This window comes from Pteronotus mesoamericanus, unplaced genomic scaffold (assembly GCF_021234165.1).
Source record: "Pteronotus mesoamericanus isolate MK-2021 breed Mesoamerican mustached bat unplaced genomic scaffold, CSHL_Meso_final contig_52, whole genome shotgun sequence".
Lineage (NCBI taxonomy): Eukaryota > Metazoa > Chordata > Mammalia > Chiroptera > Mormoopidae > Pteronotus > Pteronotus mesoamericanus.
Genome location: NW_026555189.1, coordinates 8,507,732 through 8,527,180, shown reverse-complemented (window position 1 = coordinate 8,527,180; position 19,449 = coordinate 8,507,732). Strand labels below are relative to the sequence as shown.

Sequence of the window (19,449 nt, the reverse complement as noted above, 5' to 3'; positions counted from 1 at the left end):
CCCATTGCCTGGAGAAGCACCTGTTAAGTCCCTGTGCCCAATAAATATATACTGTAAGAGAGAATGAATGAATGAGTGAATGAATGAATGAATGAATGAATGAAATTAATTGAATGGAGCCCATTTCTCCTGCCCTTGGCCCTGTCTTGTCTCTCCAGGAACCTAGCCAGAGAAACTGGTTTACCCTAAAAGGAGAAGATGAGAGATGAAGGCTGCCTCTCCACCCAATCCCCTGTCATATTCATTGAGCACTATTAGTTTGCTAGAACTGCTATCACGCTGGGTCGCTTAACTAACAGAAATTTATTTTCTCACAATTCTGGAGATTAGAAGTCCAAGATCAAAATGTCAGCAGAGTCATTTTCTTCTGTACCTCCCTCCTTGGCTTGTAGATGGCTGTCTTTGCCCTGTGTTCACATGGTCTCCCTCTCTGAGTGTCTGTCTCTTAATCTCTTCACATACAAACACCAGTCATATTGGATTATGAATGGATTAGGATACCCATGTGACCTCATTTCAACTTAATTACCTCTTTAAAGGCCCTATCTTCAACTATAGTCACATTCTGAGGTACTGGGGAGTTAGGACTTCAACATATGAATTTTAAGGAAACCAATTAAGTCCATGACAAGCACCTGCTATGTTCCAGGCACTGAGCTAAAGTGCTAGGGAAAAGAAAAGATGAATGAAACAAGCCCCTGCCTTTGAGAGATCACAGTCAGGAAGCGGGTGGAGGGAACGACATTTCAACTCAGAACAGCCTGGCAGGCGAGGCAGAGAGCTATGAGAGGCTGTGATGTACAAAGGATGTCCTGAAGTCAGGGAAGGGCCCTGCCACTCTCATCCTCATTGAACGCTACAGCTGTGGGTCCTTTATCCATTTGGCCAATGGAAAGATGGTGTAGGTGCAGGAATGTCCAACCTTTTGGCATCTTTGGGCCACACAGGCCTTGGGCCACACATTAAGTACTTTGTGATATATAATCACAAAAAAATTTCATAATGTTTTAAATAAATTTACAATTTTGTGTTGCCCCGCATTCATAGCCATCCTGGGCCTCATGTGGCCTGTGGGCCACAGGTTGGACACCCCTGGCAGAGCCAAGACTAGAGGGACCAGAGGGAGCCCAGTAAGGCAGACACTGCTTCTCCAGGCACCTGCTCGCTCTGCGCTCTCACACTGCAGACCATCCCTGTCCTCTTCCCACCCCACGCCCAGAAGGCCGCAGTCCCAAGTTACATCACCACCTTCATAAGAGGCCTGCAGCCTCTCCAGCTCAAATCCAAATCCTCAACAAAGAGGATGTCTTGGCCCTGGGGTAGTGGGGGGTCAATTTATACAATCACAGCCCTTCTACATACCCATTGACACTCTGCAGGGTAGGGGCGCTGGGGAGGGAGCCGGGCAGACAAAAGGGTAGATATGCTTAACAATAACATGCAGAAATGTTCGTGATATACTAAGAGGGAAATCAGGTATACAAATTGGGATGTACACATTTGGTTTTGAAAAATTAAAAATATGAGAGGTTGCTAACTCTTGTGTGGTATCGTAAAATTAAGCTGCAATTCCTCTGTCACTATTTCTTTATCTGTATCTCCTTTGGCAGCTGAATTTTATAATCTATAGCTCTTTTAAACTTTCTGGAGCAATAATTTTGGATTTTTTTATGTTGAAATGTAGAAACACTCTGGGCAGAGAAATTCACTGCAGTTCTTGTTTGAGTTGGATAGTCCAGGGTGATGGTGATCAGCTCAGTGATTCTCCTCTTTGTCTCTTTTTCCTTTCCTGCCCCAAACCTCCCCTGCCCCACCCCCAACTCTTCCCTGAGTTTTTCTCCTTGCTTTCTGGCAGAAGACGAAGATATGCCCTTGTTGGACCAGGGAGCCTCCACCAGCTTGAAGAGGGCCTCAATTAGCCACGGCATCTCTGTCCTATCTGACCTGGGGGAGCAGAACGAGTTCAAGACCAACCTCTATGAAGAGGACGATGAGGACAGCCTGGAAAAAATCATGTTTCAAAGTAACCAAGCATCTTAATGTTCTGGTGCCAGTTTTCTCTAAGCAGAAGTGGGAAGAGTGTTCAATGCCTTTTCACTGACCTCCATGAAATACATCATCCAAACTTTCTAGCACAACTGTGTATTAATTCTAAAACATGAATATGTCATTTATTTAGTTGTTTCCCTTAATGTTGCAAACTCAGCTAATTTCCAACATTATTTTTCAGAAGAAAAGATCCCCCAAAATGGAATTGAGAGTCAAAGAGTATCTGTATTTGCAATCCTAGTAGCTGAGGGCAAATATGGGCTTAAAAAGGCCCTCTCATACAATACAAGGGGGTATGAGGGATGCAGCAGATTATGTGTGTCATTTTCAAACAATGTTAAAAAAGCCATTCCCATTTCCATGAGAACCCATGTGAACTCCATGTGTCCACGTACATGCACATGGGCACACACACACACACACACGTTTTTAATTTGCAGCTGACAAAATACAGAGCACTGACAGCCACTCCTCAGAGGATGTTGGAGAAGTAGAGAACAACCCAGTGAGCAAGGCAATCGCTCGCTACCTGGGCCTTGATATTTCTGCAGAAGGAAACATAGCCAAGAACCAGAAAGGCATTGCCATTATCATCCATGGGACACCCTTGTCAGGTATGCTACAACTCTAAGGGGTTGCCCCTTTTGGGTTCATGGTGAAACTTGCATGTGTAATTTTGAGGCCATTAGACTTTTTTTGTTTGAAATTTATATATCAAAGGATTTTCCCCAAACTGTTAAATTGCCAGCCTCAGAGACAAGGGATTAGAGAAAGAGCAGGGATACCTCATTTTTAATTAATATATCTGTGAATTATTTGAGCTTGTATTCTTTCTATTATATTATTTAAAAATAGAGGGGGAAAATATGTGCAAATGCTTTGACCAAATGCTTTGACCTGGCAATATTGCTTCTAAAATTTTATCTTAGAAAATTAATGATGTGGACAAAGATTAACAACATGATGTTCACTGCAACATTATTTACCATAATAAAAAACTGAGAGCAGTTGAAGCATTCATTATGGGAGACTGGTTAATTAAGCCATAGCACATTCACATAGTGAATTATTGTCACCTTTAAAAACAGCATCTTGTACATCCATGTTCATAGCAGCATTGTTAACAATAGACAAAAGGCAGAAACAGCCCAAATGTCCTTGACAAATGGCTAAATACACAAAATGTGGTTCAGTGGAGTAGTATTCAACCTTAAAAAGGAAGAAAATTCTGATACATACTACAACACAAATGAACCCTGAAGACATTGAGCTAAGGGGAATAGGCCATATACAAAACAACAGTCACTGGATCGTTCCAGTTATATGAGGTGCCTAGAATAGTCAAATTCATAGAACAGAAAGTGGAGTGGTGGTTTCCAGGGACTGGGGACTGCGGAATGAGGTATTATTATTTAATGGATACAGAGTTTCCATTTGGGAAGAGAGAAAAAGTGCTGGTGACAGTTACACACGATGTGAATACACTTATGCAACTGAACTGTACACTCAAAAGTGGTTAAAATGGTAAATTTTGTATGTATATTACCACCATTTAAAAACAAAAACAAACAGTGTCATAGAAGTGTACTGAATGAATAGAAAGATGTTCAGGATATATTGTTTTAAGTGAGAAAAAATGTCATACTTATTGGGACTCTGTATTGTTACTGTTAACAAATAACCACAAACTTAGTGGTGTAAAAGAATGCAAACTTGCTTCCTCACGCTTCTGGAGGTCAGAAGTCTCAAATGGGCCAACGAGGCTCCATTTCTGGGGGAGGATCTAAGGGAGAACCCATTTCCTTTACCTTCTCTAGCCTCTAGACATTTGCCTTCATCCCTTGGCTCATAGCCTCTTCCCCCATCTCCAAAGCCAGCATCGTAGCTGGCATCTTCCAGTCTCTCTCTCCTTGCTGTCATCATCATAGCACCTGCCCTGACTCTTACCCTCCCGCTTCTCTCTTGTGAGGACCCTTGTGATTACATTGGGCCCACCCAGATAATTCAGGAGAGTCTCCTCATAGCAAGATCTCTGACTTAATCACACCTCCTAAATCCTTTTACTGTATAAGGTAACCTATTCACAAGTTCCAGGGATTAGGGTGTAGACATCATCGAGGGGTCATTATTCGGCCTGCCATGTAACCCATTTCTTTTTTGTGTAAGAAATATAAATAAAATAATTACATATGCATACTTAACAACCGTATGCAAAAATCTCTCTGGATGAGCAGATTATGGGTTTCTTTTTCTTTTCTCCTATGTTATTTCTGAATTTTCTGCTTTCTTTTTAATGATCCGGTATTTTGAAATGAGAAAAAAATCAGCACGTTATTCTTTAAACCAAAAATGTATTTCTATTAGAATCAGAGACCATAAGAATCATAAGATTTTTTGAAGATGAGCCGATAGAATCACTTTTTAAACTGACGAGAAAATCCAGAGGGGATGTGTGTTGCCACAGCACACCGCCCATCGGTGGCAGAATCCACGTCCTGACTCATGCCGTGGGTCTCTCTGCTTAAAGGCAAAGCACCTGGAAAGATCATTTTACGGGCACCTCTGTTGTAGAAGCTTCTGGCTAGACCACTGAGTAAATGAAAACCATGCAATTCAGCTCCCTGACTCTTTTCGTAGGAAAGTCAGCCACGGCAGTCAGCATTGCCAAGTACTACAACGTGGCCTGCTTGAACATCGACTCCATCGTGCTGGAAGCCATTTCCGACAGCACCATCCCAGGGCTCCGGGCCCGTGAGCTCTGCATCAGGGCTGCCATAGAGCAGTCCATAAAGGAAGGAGAGGAGTCTGGTAAGAGCCGTTTCCCCTGATGTTTTGTGGGCAAGTGGCCAGCACCCCCACTGGTAATACCCATCGCCTCCCTTCCCCCACTGAGCTTTCCTCCCACAGCTCAGCTGAAGGCTGCCTTATAACATGCTGCTAGCTTAGTAGCCTGGAGAAAAATTCTCTTCACCCAGTATCTATGGCTTTCCTGGCTGCCCAATACTGGCACGCACGTGGCACTTCAGGGAACAGGACATTGAATAACAAGTGGTCCTTACCTTTGGGGAGGTGATACCTGGAGAGGAGCAGACGTGTTCTCTTTCAAAGCAGAGGGAAATAATGCAACAGGAGTACTGGCTCTGTGAAGAAGTGAGTTTGGGGTGATTGGGTGCCAACAAGTATGATTTGAGGAAGTTTTCATGGAAGTGGCCTTTGAAGGAGCACAACAATATTGATAGGTGAAGCTGAAAACAAGGACATTCCTAACAGAGAAAGTAGGGAAGCTGACAGTAAATTAGAGGTGGGAGGGCAGCTTGAGGCCAGTTGTAGTTGACCTTGATGCCAAAATTAGGAATTTAGATTGTATTTTGAAGGAAAAGAGTTGGGTAGTTTCTGCCCTAAGAGAGAAATGGTCAGAAAGTAGCTCTTGTAATGTCTTGTAAAGGAAGCTAACGGTGAACAGGCCTGGACAAGCTGACCAGGCGACCATCAGCGTAGCGGAGAGTTGAAGGAGCAGGAGGCATTCAAGATGCTCACACCGAGATCACTATACTCAGAAACCAGGAAAAGAGTGATGTGATTTAGCAAGACAGGGAATATGGGATGAGGAGAAAGTTTTCTGGAGAGGAAAATTGAGTTTTGGAATCCCACAGAAGTGAGGCCTGGTGTGGCCTGCCCACCAGAGGTCAAGAGTCCTGGCTGTGTCAGGTCACCGAAGGGCCTCTGGTTCAGGAGAATGGCTGCTCAGTTGGAAATATGTTGAAACAGAGTGACTGAGAGCTGAATTACTTTTATAGAAATATTTATAACAGCATGGCATCACACCTAATAGTGTGCCATGCCTGCTAGTTGATAAAACTGGCTGGGGCTTTCAGGCGTGTCCCTTCCCCTCAATACCTCTTCACAGAGTGCTTAGGGAAATGAAAGATTCTTTGCTTAGAAGATAAGAGAAGTAGCTCTTTAGTCATATAGGGGAGGAAAAATAATTTTCCCTCTACCCTTCTGAGTATCTCAGCTGAGACTCTTATTAAAAAAAAAAAAAAACAGATTAACAAGAGAAAACACAAGTCTACTAACATGTATACTTCACGTATACATGGGAGATATTTGGGGGAAAATGAGTAACTCCAAGATGGCTTTAGAATTCAGAATTAAATACCAGCTTTAAAGGGAAAGGAGGGGAGGCATGTAGTCCTCTTAAGGGAGCAAATGATTTTTAGGAATGATGAATGAACCTTAGGAAAATGGAGGGAAGGTGTGATAGTTTGTCTGGGTGTGCTGTTGGCTTCAGTCTCCTCTCCTGTGGTAAGAGTCCATCTTCTCTGGTTGATGAAACTCCCAGAAAGTGAATTTGTGGCAGTTTGAGTTCCTTTTGCAAGCCTGTCTTTAGGCAAATAGGGGAAGTTCAGAGAAAGCCTCTTGGTGCATTTGCTGCGTTTCAAGTGCCTACAGCTCGACATAATCAGTTTACCCCAGCAGCATAATTTCAGATGCCATGTCCTGAAACTCCTTTGAAATATTTTTGGGTGGCATATTCTGCTTGGGAACCCCAAGCTAAATTATAATCCTGGTTCTCTTAGATTTTTGTTTCATTTTCTGTCAAATAAACTACATTTCACTGAAGTCTTTGGAGGTGTGTTGATGTCCTGTGACAAATCGTGAATTTGAGCTCCCCATCTGAAAATGTAATGTCAATCTAAAGGCATAACTAGGGGAATCTCCCTGAACAAAGTAACAGGTGTAGCCAGTGAAGTAGAGGAAATCATCCCAGAAAGTTCCAGAAAGAAAGGAGTGGGATGGTCAGGGTGAGATGGACAGAGCAGGATGAGACCTTGGGGAAAACTTACATTTTAGGAGGAGGTTGTGGAGGAGAAGCCAAAGGGAGGCTGAGAGGCAGAGCGGGTGTCCGGGGGTGGGCAATCAGGAGAGCAGGGAGCAGGGATGTCAAGGTGAGAAAAAGATGCAGGAGGGAGAGGGACGAGAAGGGCTTTCAGGTCTCTGCAGAGCCCTGTGGAATCCAGGCACCTTTTCAGCTTGACTCCACATTATTTTCCTGGTAGCCCTTATCACTAGTTAACATACTATTTCGTTTACCTATTTTATCATCTCTCTCCCCTCACTAGAATGTAAGCTTCTGAGGGCAGAGATTTGTGTTAGTTTTCTTCACTAATGTATTCCCAGGGCCTAGAATAGTGCCTGGCACGCAGTAGATGCAGAGTAAAGATTTATTTTTAAAAATGTATTGAATCACTAAAGGGACATAATTGGAAATTGCTGAAAATTCTAATAGAATGAACCCTGAGAAGAGGACCAATGTAGTTCACAGTTCAGAGGTCACTGGTGACTCTAAAGAAAACCCTTTTAATGGAGAGTTAAGTCCAAACGCACATTTACAGCTTACCCTGGTGTTGGCAGGCTGTACTGGACAGGAAGTGATAAATCTAAACCTGCCTGTCCCATACAGAACCCACTGGCTGCATGAAACGTGGCTAGTCCAAATTGAGATGCATCGTAAGTATACAATACATGCTGGATTTTGAAGATGTAGTATGACTAAAAGACTGTAAAATAACACAGTAAAAATTTTATATATTTTATTTTATTTATAGTTTATTTTCTATTATTTTAATTAGGTTACATTTGTATTCTTTTATCTATTTTATGTTTGATCACTTTTATATATTTTATATATTGGGTTAAATAAAATATACTATTGAAATCAATTTGTACTTTTTTAATACGGCTAACTACAACATTTTAAATTACATGCATATGCGGCTCATATTATGTGCCTACTGGACAGAGCTACTCTAGACCACTGTTTTTAGAAATTGGGCAGTGGAGGAAAGAGAAGAAAATGAAGTGATATCTTGAAAGAAATAAAATATTAAATTAAAGCTTTTGTTAGTTTGTATCAGAAAGAACTGGCCCTTTAAGATACAGAGGAATGATGCTATGGACAAGGGAAAGTGGAAGCGTAAGGAGAGCACAGAAGAGAATCCATAGGACCCAGTGAAGGCGAGGATGGGTCAGGGCAGAGCAGGGCTCACGGTGAAGTGAGCAGGTTGGGGTGGCAGGAGGCTGGGGTGTCATTATCAAAGCAGAGCCTGGAGGGACTGTGGGTGATTGGGCCTGGACACACATAGGACCATGCAGGTGTATAATTGGAGCAGAACTTGGGTACAACTACTCCAGGGATGTCATCAGACACTTTGCCCACCCAACCCCCCCCAATCCTCCCAGGTGCTTTATGAAGTCCTTGTGTCTATAATGAGGTACCAGGGGAGGGGAGGAGGAAGCCACATGAAAAGATAAAGCAAAGTACAGTGAGACCTCTCAAAGAGAATCCTCAAGGGTTTATGAGGGAGAACCCACCCCAGTAAACGGAATTATCTTCTGGAGGTCATGCCCCTGGTAGTACAGGTTTCCCCTGCTAAGTGAGTGTTCTAGGGACCCATCTGTGTCAGTGCACCAGCTGGCATTGTCATGAGAGACTGCATTCGGCTTCAGTGAATTTTTTTTAAAGACTCTTTCAGAGTGTTTGCCCATTTCATGATGGGTGATTTATGAGCGCACCTGCCCACACTGTGCTGAGTGTTCAGCAGTTTTTGACCAAAAATAGCAGGACCCCTGTGCTCCACCCTCCGTATTCACCTGACCTCACCCCAAGCAACATTTTTTTGTTTCCCTGGATGAAGAAAAGTCCTCAAAGGGAAACATTTTGCTGATGTGGAAGAGGTGAAACAAAAAACAGCAAAAGCACTAAAAGGCATCAAAACCAACAAGTTTAAAAACTGTTTTGAGCAGTGGAAAAAACATCTCAGTAGGTGTTTTGCATCAAATGGAGAGTACTTTGAAGGTGACTAAAGTTTAAACATGCAAGAATAAATAAACAATTTTTCATAATAAATTCTGGGGTTTTGGAGGTCAACAAGGAGCAATAACATGAGTAACAAGTCTGCCTGAGAGCTAGAGAAACACGGAATCTGCCAAGCATACAGCCCCATCACCACATCTTAGGGCCCCAACAGCATCTGCTAGACCCCCATTCTCCTTCAGGTGCAGGTAGTTCATCCTTATAGAGTTGGAAACCCAGGGGACACAGTGAGACAGGACTGGCCATTGTGGTTGGGAGACTAAGAGGGGCAGGAGTTTGTCATAAAGGCCCAAGGCACAATAACAAGAGTTTCTCTGAACAGCTGTCGTGGAAACACTTTTAAATAATTATATCAGCCACTGATTCTGCAAGGGAACTTCTCAGTGGGTGGGAGTGCTTAGGGGTGGCAATCTGCTTGGGAGGAAGGACAGAGGTATAACAAAGAAATTAATATTAAATTCCTGTTTACCAACGGGCATGTTGTTATTGATCAGCCGATTTGTTCATTTGGGCAGTTCTTGTGTGGAAGCAAGAATGAATGCCCTACCCAAGCTACCCGTTGGCATCTCTGCAGCCTAGACCCACAAAAGGTCAAGTGTTAGGTTCCCAGGGCAGGGCTGTAATATACCAGCCGTTTCAGAAATACTTGCCCTCAGGACTGGAAGAAAAAGTGAGGCAGATTGATGTGGGATCTGAGCAGTGAAAAGCACGGGACTCCAGGCCAGGCTCTCCGCGGAGTCATGGTCATCCAGTCCTCAATGGGCAGAACCTCTTCCCTCAGCCCCACTCCGCCATCCCCACTGTTATTTCCTTATCCGATGGCGTCTTTTAATATAAACCCCCTCTCTCTGTGTAGCCCAGGAGATTGCTTCGAACCAAATTGCCATTGGGCAGGTACAACTGAGCACTGAGGCCCTGGGCAAGTTAACCTCAGAATCCGCTTTGGTAATCCCAGAAATAAAATCTGCAAAGCCTGTGCGTGGGAGCGTGCTGGTTGTCAAAAGCAAGGCAGAGAGCCACGGCTCTGGGTCTCAGAAGCAGCATCATCAGCACTCATCCGAAACACCACAGGTACACGTCAAGTTTTCCCAGAAGGAGACCTGGGGTCCTTTCTCCTCCCCGCCTTCCTCAGCATCCTGCAGCCAGGTCAGCACAACTCCACTCCCATGGGTGCCCTTGCCAGGCAGCCCTGAGCACTGCCCCCACGCTCAGAGAAAGTCCGAGAGTTTGAGCCAGAGATTTTGAGAATAATCTCTGCAGAGCAGCAGGTGCTGAAGCCAAAGACAGCAGCGATGGCCTTGTCCTCCCACCACCCGATCTCCCCGGCAGCCTGCCTCCTAGCCCAGTGTCCTGCCCTCCCTGCCGCTGAGCGACTGCTTCTGCAGCTGGACCCCACCCCTTCCCTTTGACTCAGGACCTAAATTCCTTCAACTGTCTCCTCCCTCTACCATTTGGTTTTTTCCCCCCACTGTCTGTTGGATTCTTCCCATCCGCATCTAGGCGTGCTTTACTACCTCCCATCTTTAAAAAATATTTTCCCACAACCCCAGGCTCCTCTCCAGCTATTACCTCATCTTTCTACTTCTCTCCAAAGAATTGCTGCATGATCGTCTCCTCGGCCTCACCACCGTTCTCCCTCCGCCTGTTCCAATGAGGCCTTCGTCCTCCCCACAGCGCTGGCTGCTCTCCTCAAGGTCATTGGCGTTCATCTTGCCAAATCCAGTGGCCAGTTGTTGGTCCTCATCTTACATGATATCTTGGCAGCTGATAACCCCTCCTCCTGGAAAGGCTTTCCTCCCTTCGCTTTCAGAACACCATGCTCTTCCGCTTTCCCTGTAGCTCGTTAGCGACCCCTCCCCTCCTCCAGTGCCTCCACCTTCAGGCACCTAGTGTTTAGAGCTGGCTAGGACTGAGTCAGCTACCTTTTCTTTCTGGGATCCACCTTTTCTTTATATAGGTGATCTAATCCAGTTCATTAGTTAAATACTTAAATATTTTCTTCATATATTTAAGTGTTTTCTTAAATATTTACATAAAATATTAAAATACCTAAGTATTTTCATTTTGCTTATAACCTCGAATTTATATCTCCAGCCCTAGTTTCTCCCCAAGCATAGGTTCATACACCCAAATCACATTCAATATCCCTATCAAATGGCTTAGACATCTCAAAATGTATCTGTCCAAAAAGCGGTCCTTGCACCATCCCCCCAAATAAGAAAACAATACAAAATGTTGTTCTTTCCTCCTTCTTACCTTTCTTAATAAATAACTTCACCATTTTTCACCTTGCTCAGATCAAAACTCAAGGAGTCATTATTGATGCCTCTCCTTCTTTCACATCCCATCTCAAATCCTGTTGGCTCTGCCTCCAAAATCCATCCATTATCAGCTACTTCACCTTCACCACAACCGTCTCCAACCCTGCTGCCATCATCTCCTGCCTTGACCACGAAATACCTAACTCACCAGTCTCCTTGCTTCCCCTCCTGTTACCTCATGCAGCAGGTAGAATGCTCTCCTAAAAATCAAGGTCTGATCCTTCACCTAAAACATGCCAACAACTTCCTATAACACTTGAAATCAAATCCCTCACCTTGGCCGACAAGCCCTGCATATTCTGGCCTGACTAGGTGTTTGAATCTAAGCCTGTCCAGCTTTCCCTTTGCTCACTCACTTCCCGTCACACTGGGCTCCCACGTGCTCCCCAAATAACCACAAGTGTACGAGTGTTGTGGAGCTTGCTCTTCCCTCTCAGAGAGACTCTTCTCTCAGGATTTTGTCTCGCTCTTTCATATTGCTCAAGTAATGTGAATAGCTTTCAAAGTAGCTATTGTCCAACTCTGTCATTGCTCTTTATTCCCATACCTGATCATTTTCTCTCTGGCACTCATTACTATCTAAAATTGTATTATTGATTTGCATATTCATCTGCCCCTCTTCTGTCTCCCCGACTTGAATGTTAAGGACCACACTGGCAGCAACATTGCCAGACTTGTGTGTTGTTCTGTCCCTAGTACTGGAGTGGACCCTGGTGCATAGTAGGCGCTCAGTGAATATTTGTTGAATGAATGAACAAATGGATGGGTGCTGTTCAGTATGTACACAAAGCACCTCCCACAGTGTTCCCATTTGAAGCTTATAGCAATTTTTTAAGGAAGATAAGAATATTCCATTTTATATAATAGTCCCCATTTTACAGATGAGGAAATGGGGCCCAGAGAGATTATATGATTTTCCCGAGGTCACCATGGCTTATATGTGTAGGAGTTGTTGAGACATCAAGCTGGATTTTCTAACTCCTGATCCTTCTCCCACTCAGCAGGTTTCCTCCAGTCCTCTCCCCTCAGGGCCAACACCACGCCGGCTCAGTGTCAGCCCCAGTATCGCAGGTGACACCGGGCTCCTGAGCTGTGTGCTGCCTGAGGAACTACTCACTCAGATCCTGTCTGAACGTATACAGGTGCGTCCACAATCACCCTTATGAGTTGGGGGCTCACACACCTTCCCCATGCTGTGCTCAGACTCTGAGCCATCCCCCACCAACAGCAGCTTAGAACCCAGGGGCCTTGGAGAGGAAAGACAGGTTTCCTCACCCTCACAAGTCATGTACTTGCCCTTTTGACAGCCCTTGTCAGCCCCTAACCCCACTGGCTCAGTCTGCGGGAAGCTACTCACCTTAAAGGACCAGTGATCAGAAGGTTGCACATTCAAAAAGCAAAGAACAAAAACAAAAGAGTCATGGCACAGACTATAGTGGTGTTTTTAAAACTATAAGGAAGAGACATTAGGAGTTAGAATTTGGAGACCTCTTAATTGCTGTAAAAATGTTTTTAGTATGTCATTAAGCAAGAAAAAAAGATTATGTACTTTATGATTTCACTTATACGTGGGATCTAAAGAATAAAATATACAAACAAAACAGAAACAGACCCATAGGAATAGAGGGCAAACTGATGGTTGCCAGTGGGAAGGCGGTTGGGAGACTGAATGTAAGAGGTGGAGGGATTGAGAAGTACAGATTGGCAGTTACAAAACAGTCATGGGGATGTGAAGTACAGCAGAGGGAATACAGTTAATAATATTGGAATGACTGTGTGTGGTGCCACTTGGGTACTAGAAGTGCCCCATAGGGAGATCACTTTGTAAATTATATAAATGTCTAACCACTATGCTGTACATCTGAAACGAGTAAAAATAATATTGAATGTCAACTGTAATTGAAAAACTAAAAGAGAAAGAAAAGCAGATTATGAAATAGTATGTAAACACAATTCCTATAAAAAACTTATAAATGTATATTATACCCATAGTAAAAACTCAAAGTACTTATAAACTCTAGTTATCTTTGGGTAATTATAGATTTTTAGTCTTCATTTCTGAATTATTTTAAAATAACATATTGCTTTTAAAGTCAGAAACATGATAACTGTTTTCATTTTTTTTAATTTTCATGTGTTATACAATTAAAGATCAGTAGGATTTGGGAGGGTGCCACTTAAGCCTATTTGCTGCTTGTGGCTTACAGAGAGCTAAGCTGCTCAAAATGCCCAACAACTGTATGTTTACTATGGTTTTTGCAAACTGGAACACTGTATTAATTGCATATTTAATATAATAAAGTTAGACTTGAGGTTCCCAGACAGAAGGCATGTCATCACCGGAAACCATTTATGTAACGAACTACCATGTTAAAGGTACCATCACTCTTAACTGATTTGAGCAAGGTGGTCCGATGAGTGGGGAGGTGTTTCATGAACCCAGATAAAAGGCTAAGAATCACTGGAAAAGCCCAAAGGAAGACCATGGAGGTATGCTACTCAAAGTACTGGTCTTTATTGAGATACAGAGCTTGCACTGCTTCCTGCATCAACAAAGTCTTGCTACAAAGAAAAAAACAAAAACAAAAAAGCAGCAGAACTGAACTAGGTAGTGCATTTAGTGATGTCATTGATTTACATTCTAACACAAGAGTCATGTCTCATCAGACACTGGTAGTAATCAGTCCTTGGCCTGTGGTGGCCAGTCTGTGCACCACACTTTGAGTAACGGTGTAGTACAGCAGAGGCTGCTCTTCAATGGCTAGTATTATCAAAACCATTATACTCCAAGGCAGTAATACCACTAAGAAAGATACAAATGGCCTATCTGCTACCTCGGTCCTTGCTGCCTATTACCCTGTACATAAAGCCATCTTTCCTTTGCCTCTTTCTTCCCTGTATCTCCTGGATCTTCCCAGACCCTTACTCTAACATTTAGTTTTCTTTATTTCTATAAAAGTAGAATAAATCCTTTACTCTACAAGATCTTCCATGACTGATCAAGTATTTTTAATTCCCTTCTTTATAACAACACCTTGAATTTAGCAGATAGTTTAATTGTATTTTCATAAGGTAGCGCCAGTAAAAGCACTGCAGCTCCAGTAAAAGCACCGACAGAACAAGTTGCTTTAGAGAGAACAGATGGCCCTGTGGCCATGGTAACTGCTTTTGCTTTCTCTGGTTTCAGCTGAGTGACTGCTACCGAGGGGTGGTGTTTGATGGCCTCGAGACACTCTTTGCTCGGAACGCGGCTATTGCCCTCCTCTGCCTCCTGAAGGCCATTGGCAACCGGGAGCACATCTACGTTCTCAACATGGCCCAGGATTACATAGCCATGAAGGCCCAGGAGAAAGCCAAAAGGGAGCAAGAAGGCAAGGCCCCCTACCCTCCTAGACTGTCCTGCACAGGTCCTACCAGGCCTTTCCTTTAAACAGAGCTTTTGCCTTTTAAAATGCTTCAGTGCCTTCATAACCCATTGAGCTTCAATGAAACTATTACAGTTGCCATCTCCTTGGAGCCCCACCTCTGCCCCGGGCAGTGGCTGGGAATTCCTGTTTTCTTCTACTTTGCAAGCGAGGGAACTGAGACAGAAAGGACCTGTTGAGAGATTACAGAATGAAGGGTGAACTCAGCTCTTCTGGCAGCAGACACATTCCTCTTTCCCCCAGTATCACAGTATTCACAACCATCTTCTCTGGAATTACAGCTGACCTGAGGGGAACACATCACAGGTCCCCCAGCTTGACCCAGGTGGCCACAAGCCAACTGTGAATTTCCTGTAAAACTAGAGGTGCTGCTAAACTTTACAAAACAACTTCTACATTTTAGCCTACTGTATACCAGGCACTGCAGCAGACCTTTTGTACACTTTAGATGTTTTTAAATGGCACATTGTCCCCATTTCACAGATGAGGAAAATGAGGCTTGGGGACATCAAAAGTCTTAATTAAGATCACAGGTCAAATTAGTAATTTCAGTATAACTCTAAGGCCTTTGCCTTTTTTTTTTTTTTTTTTTTTTCCTGTCATTAAACCAGTGGCCTGGAAAATTTTTTCACTGATTTGAAAAATAGATGCACACGCACAGAATAATATTAAGTAATAAGTTCCCAGTTTAGTCAGAAGCAGACCTAGCAAATTTTGGCCCCCAAGTGAGAAGGTGACACTGTCCCTAGGAGGCAGACTCCTGCTCTGACCTCAGCTCTACCCACAGCGCTACCCCTCCTGGCTTGGCTTCACCTCCCTCTTCTAAACCAAGCTACACAAATTGTAATAGTTTTCCAGTGAAAGGAATATTTATAAACACTGAGCTCTCTTAGCTCTTAAACAGAACTCAGAGACTGCTTCCTTATATCTCATCCAGAGAAAAATCATTAGGCAGAATGACCAGGCAGTATTTCCGGCAGTATTTCCAGCAATATTTCAACCTCCAGTTTCCTAGTTTTCCAGAAAACTCATTTCCCCATAATGATCAACTTGAAAGAAAGTATCTCTTTTCATTTTCTCAATTATTTGTGGATTGAAGTTTTTCACAGTTGCAAATGGGCTAATCTCCCCTAAATCGTCTGCATTTTGAAAAAGCCCTGAGAGGACATGCATTAACAATAGTATTATATTAAAACCTAATTTTTATTGAACATTTATGAATGCGCCAGGCACTGGGCTTTACATGATTGCTTAGCCGATCCCCACAGCAGCTCTGTGAAGGAGGAATTATTATTCATATCTCTCACTATCCTTTGGTGAATGTTGGGGAAAGGACTCAAATGCACATATTTGAGCCCAAAGCTAAAACAAGAATGTAAGGTGAGGATGTTGTGCCGGTGAAGCATGAAAAGGAGGCCGACGGCCTTTGTGCAGAGTGTGAACTGAACTTCGGGACCTGGAATCTGCAGCATGTGGAAGACACCCCCTGAGTTCTGTCACCCTGAGCTCTTTGGTGGCACACGCTCATAATGGGTCAAGTCAGTGGGTGGTATATTTCCTATCGCTGCTGTAACAAATTGCTGTATTGGTGACTTAAAACAATACAGACTTATTCTCTTACTGTTCCAGAGGTCAGAAGTCCCAAAATCGAGGTGCCAGCAGGGCTGCGTTCCTTAGGAGGCTCTAGGAGTGAATCCCTTCCCTTCCCTCTTCCACTTTCTAGGGGCCTCCTTGGCTTATGGTCCCTACCCCACAGCCTTCCGACGTTTCCTGCTGTTGTCACATCTTCTCTCCCTCTGCTTCATCATCACATCACTGTCTCTGACTCTTGGAGGTTATATTGGGCCCACTCAAATAATCTAAGAAAATCCTTCCAACTCAAGGCTCTTAACTTCATCACATCTGCAAAAATGCCACGTGAGGTGACATATTCACAGATGCTGGGGATCAGGACATGGGCATATTTGGGGCCACTATTGAGCCTGCCACAGATGGAGGCCAGTTTTAGAACTGTGTGAATGAAGGAAGTCTCACCAGAGACGAGGGGTATTGCTGCCACACCAGTCACCTCTCACTGTCACAGACCCTGCATGGCCTGTTCAGGCTCAGAGCTAAGCCACTGGGGGTTCCCACAGCCAAAGCTTGTGAGTGACTTTTCCTCACCTTCCTTTCTCTGTTCCCCCCACAGAGGACAAACACAGGGAAATGCTTGAGAAAGAGAAGGAGCGTCTCCAAAATATGGATGAGGAAGAATATGATGCCTTAACAGAGGAGGAGAAGATCATGTTTGATCGAGAGATTCAGCAGGCCCTCTGGGAGAGGAAGAGAAGGTTGGAATCAAGGGCAAGGGTTGGAGTCAAGCAATGCCCTTGGGAGCAACTTGCATGGGGCATGCAGCCCATCCTGGAGACCAAGGTCATCCTCCGGGGTGGCAGCAATGGCCTCGGGAGACCCAGAAGGATGTCCGGCTGAGAGCAGGAAAACATCTCACCCATCCAGGGCGCTGGTTGCTGCAGCCTTGCAGGGTTTTTCCAGTTCTCCTCCCCTTCCTTCTCTCTGCGGGGCATGTGGAACTAGGGGAAGACTGTGCAATGTAATGGGGGAGGGGCTTTGGGCCCCAGTCCTATCCTGGCTCCCCTGAGGTGTTGCCTGTAGGTGTTGCTCCTCTGCCTCTGCATTCAAGTGTCCACAGCTGGTGACCCAGGGGCCACTCTCTTCACGTGGGTATGGTGGTTGCTCCCCAGAACTCAGCCATTTCTCCCCCTCCCCTGGCTGCCACCTTGGCCTTTGGTGGTGCTGTCTATCCCCTGAGGTCTGGCTGCTTCTCTGACTTGATTTTCAGCCTGAGCAGTTCACCAGGGACCTTAAGCCTGCTCCCAAGCCAGCACTGTTGGCCACCTTCTAGGCCCATCATTGGGACCACACAGGAATGACTGGATCTCCTCCACGCCACCTAGGGCCCAGGAATCCCAGGGCTGCTATCTCAGGCTTTCAGATATAGTGGCAGTGGGACATATGTCCTTGTTGCTTTCAAATGTGCTGGGGGAAGGGGGTTCTATTCCCTACCCCTCCCTACGATTCCAACATTGGGTGGGGCAGAGCCAAGAAACTTACCTGCAATTTAACCTCCTTCCTTCTGTCTTCTATCTCCAGACTCCTCCCACTGACCCCAGAGGAGGTTCTGTGTCCTTTCTGCCCCTGCAGTATACCCTCAGCTCTTCTTCTGCTTGGTCCATTGTAAAATGCCCAGTCCTCTAGCAGAAGGAAAGGCCTAGCTTTGGGATTTCAAAGGAATTTCTTTTTTCTCATCTAGGGCATCGCTTCTAGGCATTCATCTCATAGTGGACTTAGAAAATGCAAATCTGCCCTGGCTGATGTGACTCAGTGGATTGAGAGCCAGCCTGCCAACCAAAGGGTTGCCAGTTCGATTCCTAGTCAGGGCACATGCCTGGGTTGCAGACCAGGTCCCCACGAGGGGGAGTGTGAGAGGCAACCACATACTGATGTCTCTCTCCCTTTCTTAAGCCCTCTCTTCCCCTCTGTCTAAAAATAAATAAATAAAATCATTAAAAAGAAAAAGAAAATGCAAATCTGATCTTCAAAGCTTAGCAATGACATGTGTGTGCCCCTGCAGCCCCGCCCCCCCTTAGTAGACCTTAGTTGAGCTTCAGTTCATCAGTTTTGCTGAAAGACCATCCAAAGATAGATGTGAGCCATCCTTCCATTTTCTTCCTCCCTCTCTCCCTCCCTCTCTTCCTTCCTTCCTTCCTAGTTACCCAGCTTTCTTTTGTTCTTTCCTTTTATGCCCAAAGCTCTGCGCATGTCCCCTAACCAGACAATCCCCGGCAGGGAGGGGCTCAGACAGCAGGCCTTTCAACTCACTTTTCTCTGCCTGGTATAATAAAGGGAGTTGGAGAGATTGGCAAAGGAGATGCAAGAAAAGAAGCTGCAACAGGAGCTTGAGCGGCAAAAAGAAGAAGATGAGCAAAAAAAGAAGGTCAGAAAACCAAAGCAAGGAGCAGCAAGGGAGGAATCATCCCTGAAGAAATCCCAAACAGCAAGCCGGCAGGTAACACCCCTCCTTTGCTCCTTACCAAGAAGCAAAAGCAAAGGGATCAGCCATTGTAAGCAGGCCTTCAATCCAGCACCTTTCCCCTTCAGAAAATTGACGTAATACTACTAGTTGGGTTTTCTGATGGAGTAAAAGGTAGGAGGAAAGGGACTAACATCTGTTGAACACCGATTGTGCTAAGTCCTGGGCTTATGCTTCATGTAGTCCTGTCATTTTTGGCATCCCACCCACGCTGTCAAAGATAGGAACTTTGAGGTTGAGAGGGATGAAGTCGCACCTACTTATGTCTGACCACAGCCCTTGGTCTTTCCACTGTCCTCTGTAGTCCCCCAGATGGTGCCAAATAGGCTAGTAGTAAAGATTTGCCTCCAGTAAGCTACAAAGTCAGTGAAGCCCCTATGGTCAACTAAGAGCTTATTCTTGACAAGAGTCAAGGAAGACTCTCAGCATAAGCTTGACCTTGCAGACAGGCACCAACCAGAGTATCGACCTGCCAAGTTTAGGGGTCACATCCCTGTCTACTGTGATGGGCAGAACAGCCAGAGCAGCACACCTGAGGGGCCATCATGGCCGAAGGGTGCAGCTGGCTGCTATGCACGGTGGTCATTTCAGCACTGTGAATTCTGAGCATGAAGCTAAAGCCAGGCTCCCAGACAAGGTGTAGATTGGTCCCGGCAGGTGAGCCGGAAACAGTGACCACAATGC

The 19,449-nt window shown here is 44.7% G+C and overlaps 1 protein-coding gene across 1 annotated transcript in view; it reads left to right on the top strand.

Annotated features, from left to right (window-relative positions):
- Window positions 1-19,449, top strand: part of HYDIN (HYDIN axonemal central pair apparatus protein) — a 347,593-nt gene that overhangs the window by 256,029 nt on the left and 72,115 nt on the right. Inside the window, exons 36-43 of the mRNA XM_054579213.1 lie at window positions 1,856-2,023; window positions 2,490-2,663; window positions 4,687-4,857; window positions 9,783-9,997; window positions 12,252-12,389; window positions 14,435-14,618; window positions 16,861-17,002; window positions 18,579-18,741. Coding sequence (XP_054435188.1) covers window positions 1,856-2,023; window positions 2,490-2,663; window positions 4,687-4,857; window positions 9,783-9,997; window positions 12,252-12,389; window positions 14,435-14,618; window positions 16,861-17,002; window positions 18,579-18,741 — 1,355 coding nt within the window. The remainder of the gene's footprint in view (window positions 1-1,855; window positions 2,024-2,489; window positions 2,664-4,686; window positions 4,858-9,782; window positions 9,998-12,251; window positions 12,390-14,434; window positions 14,619-16,860; window positions 17,003-18,578; window positions 18,742-19,449) is intronic.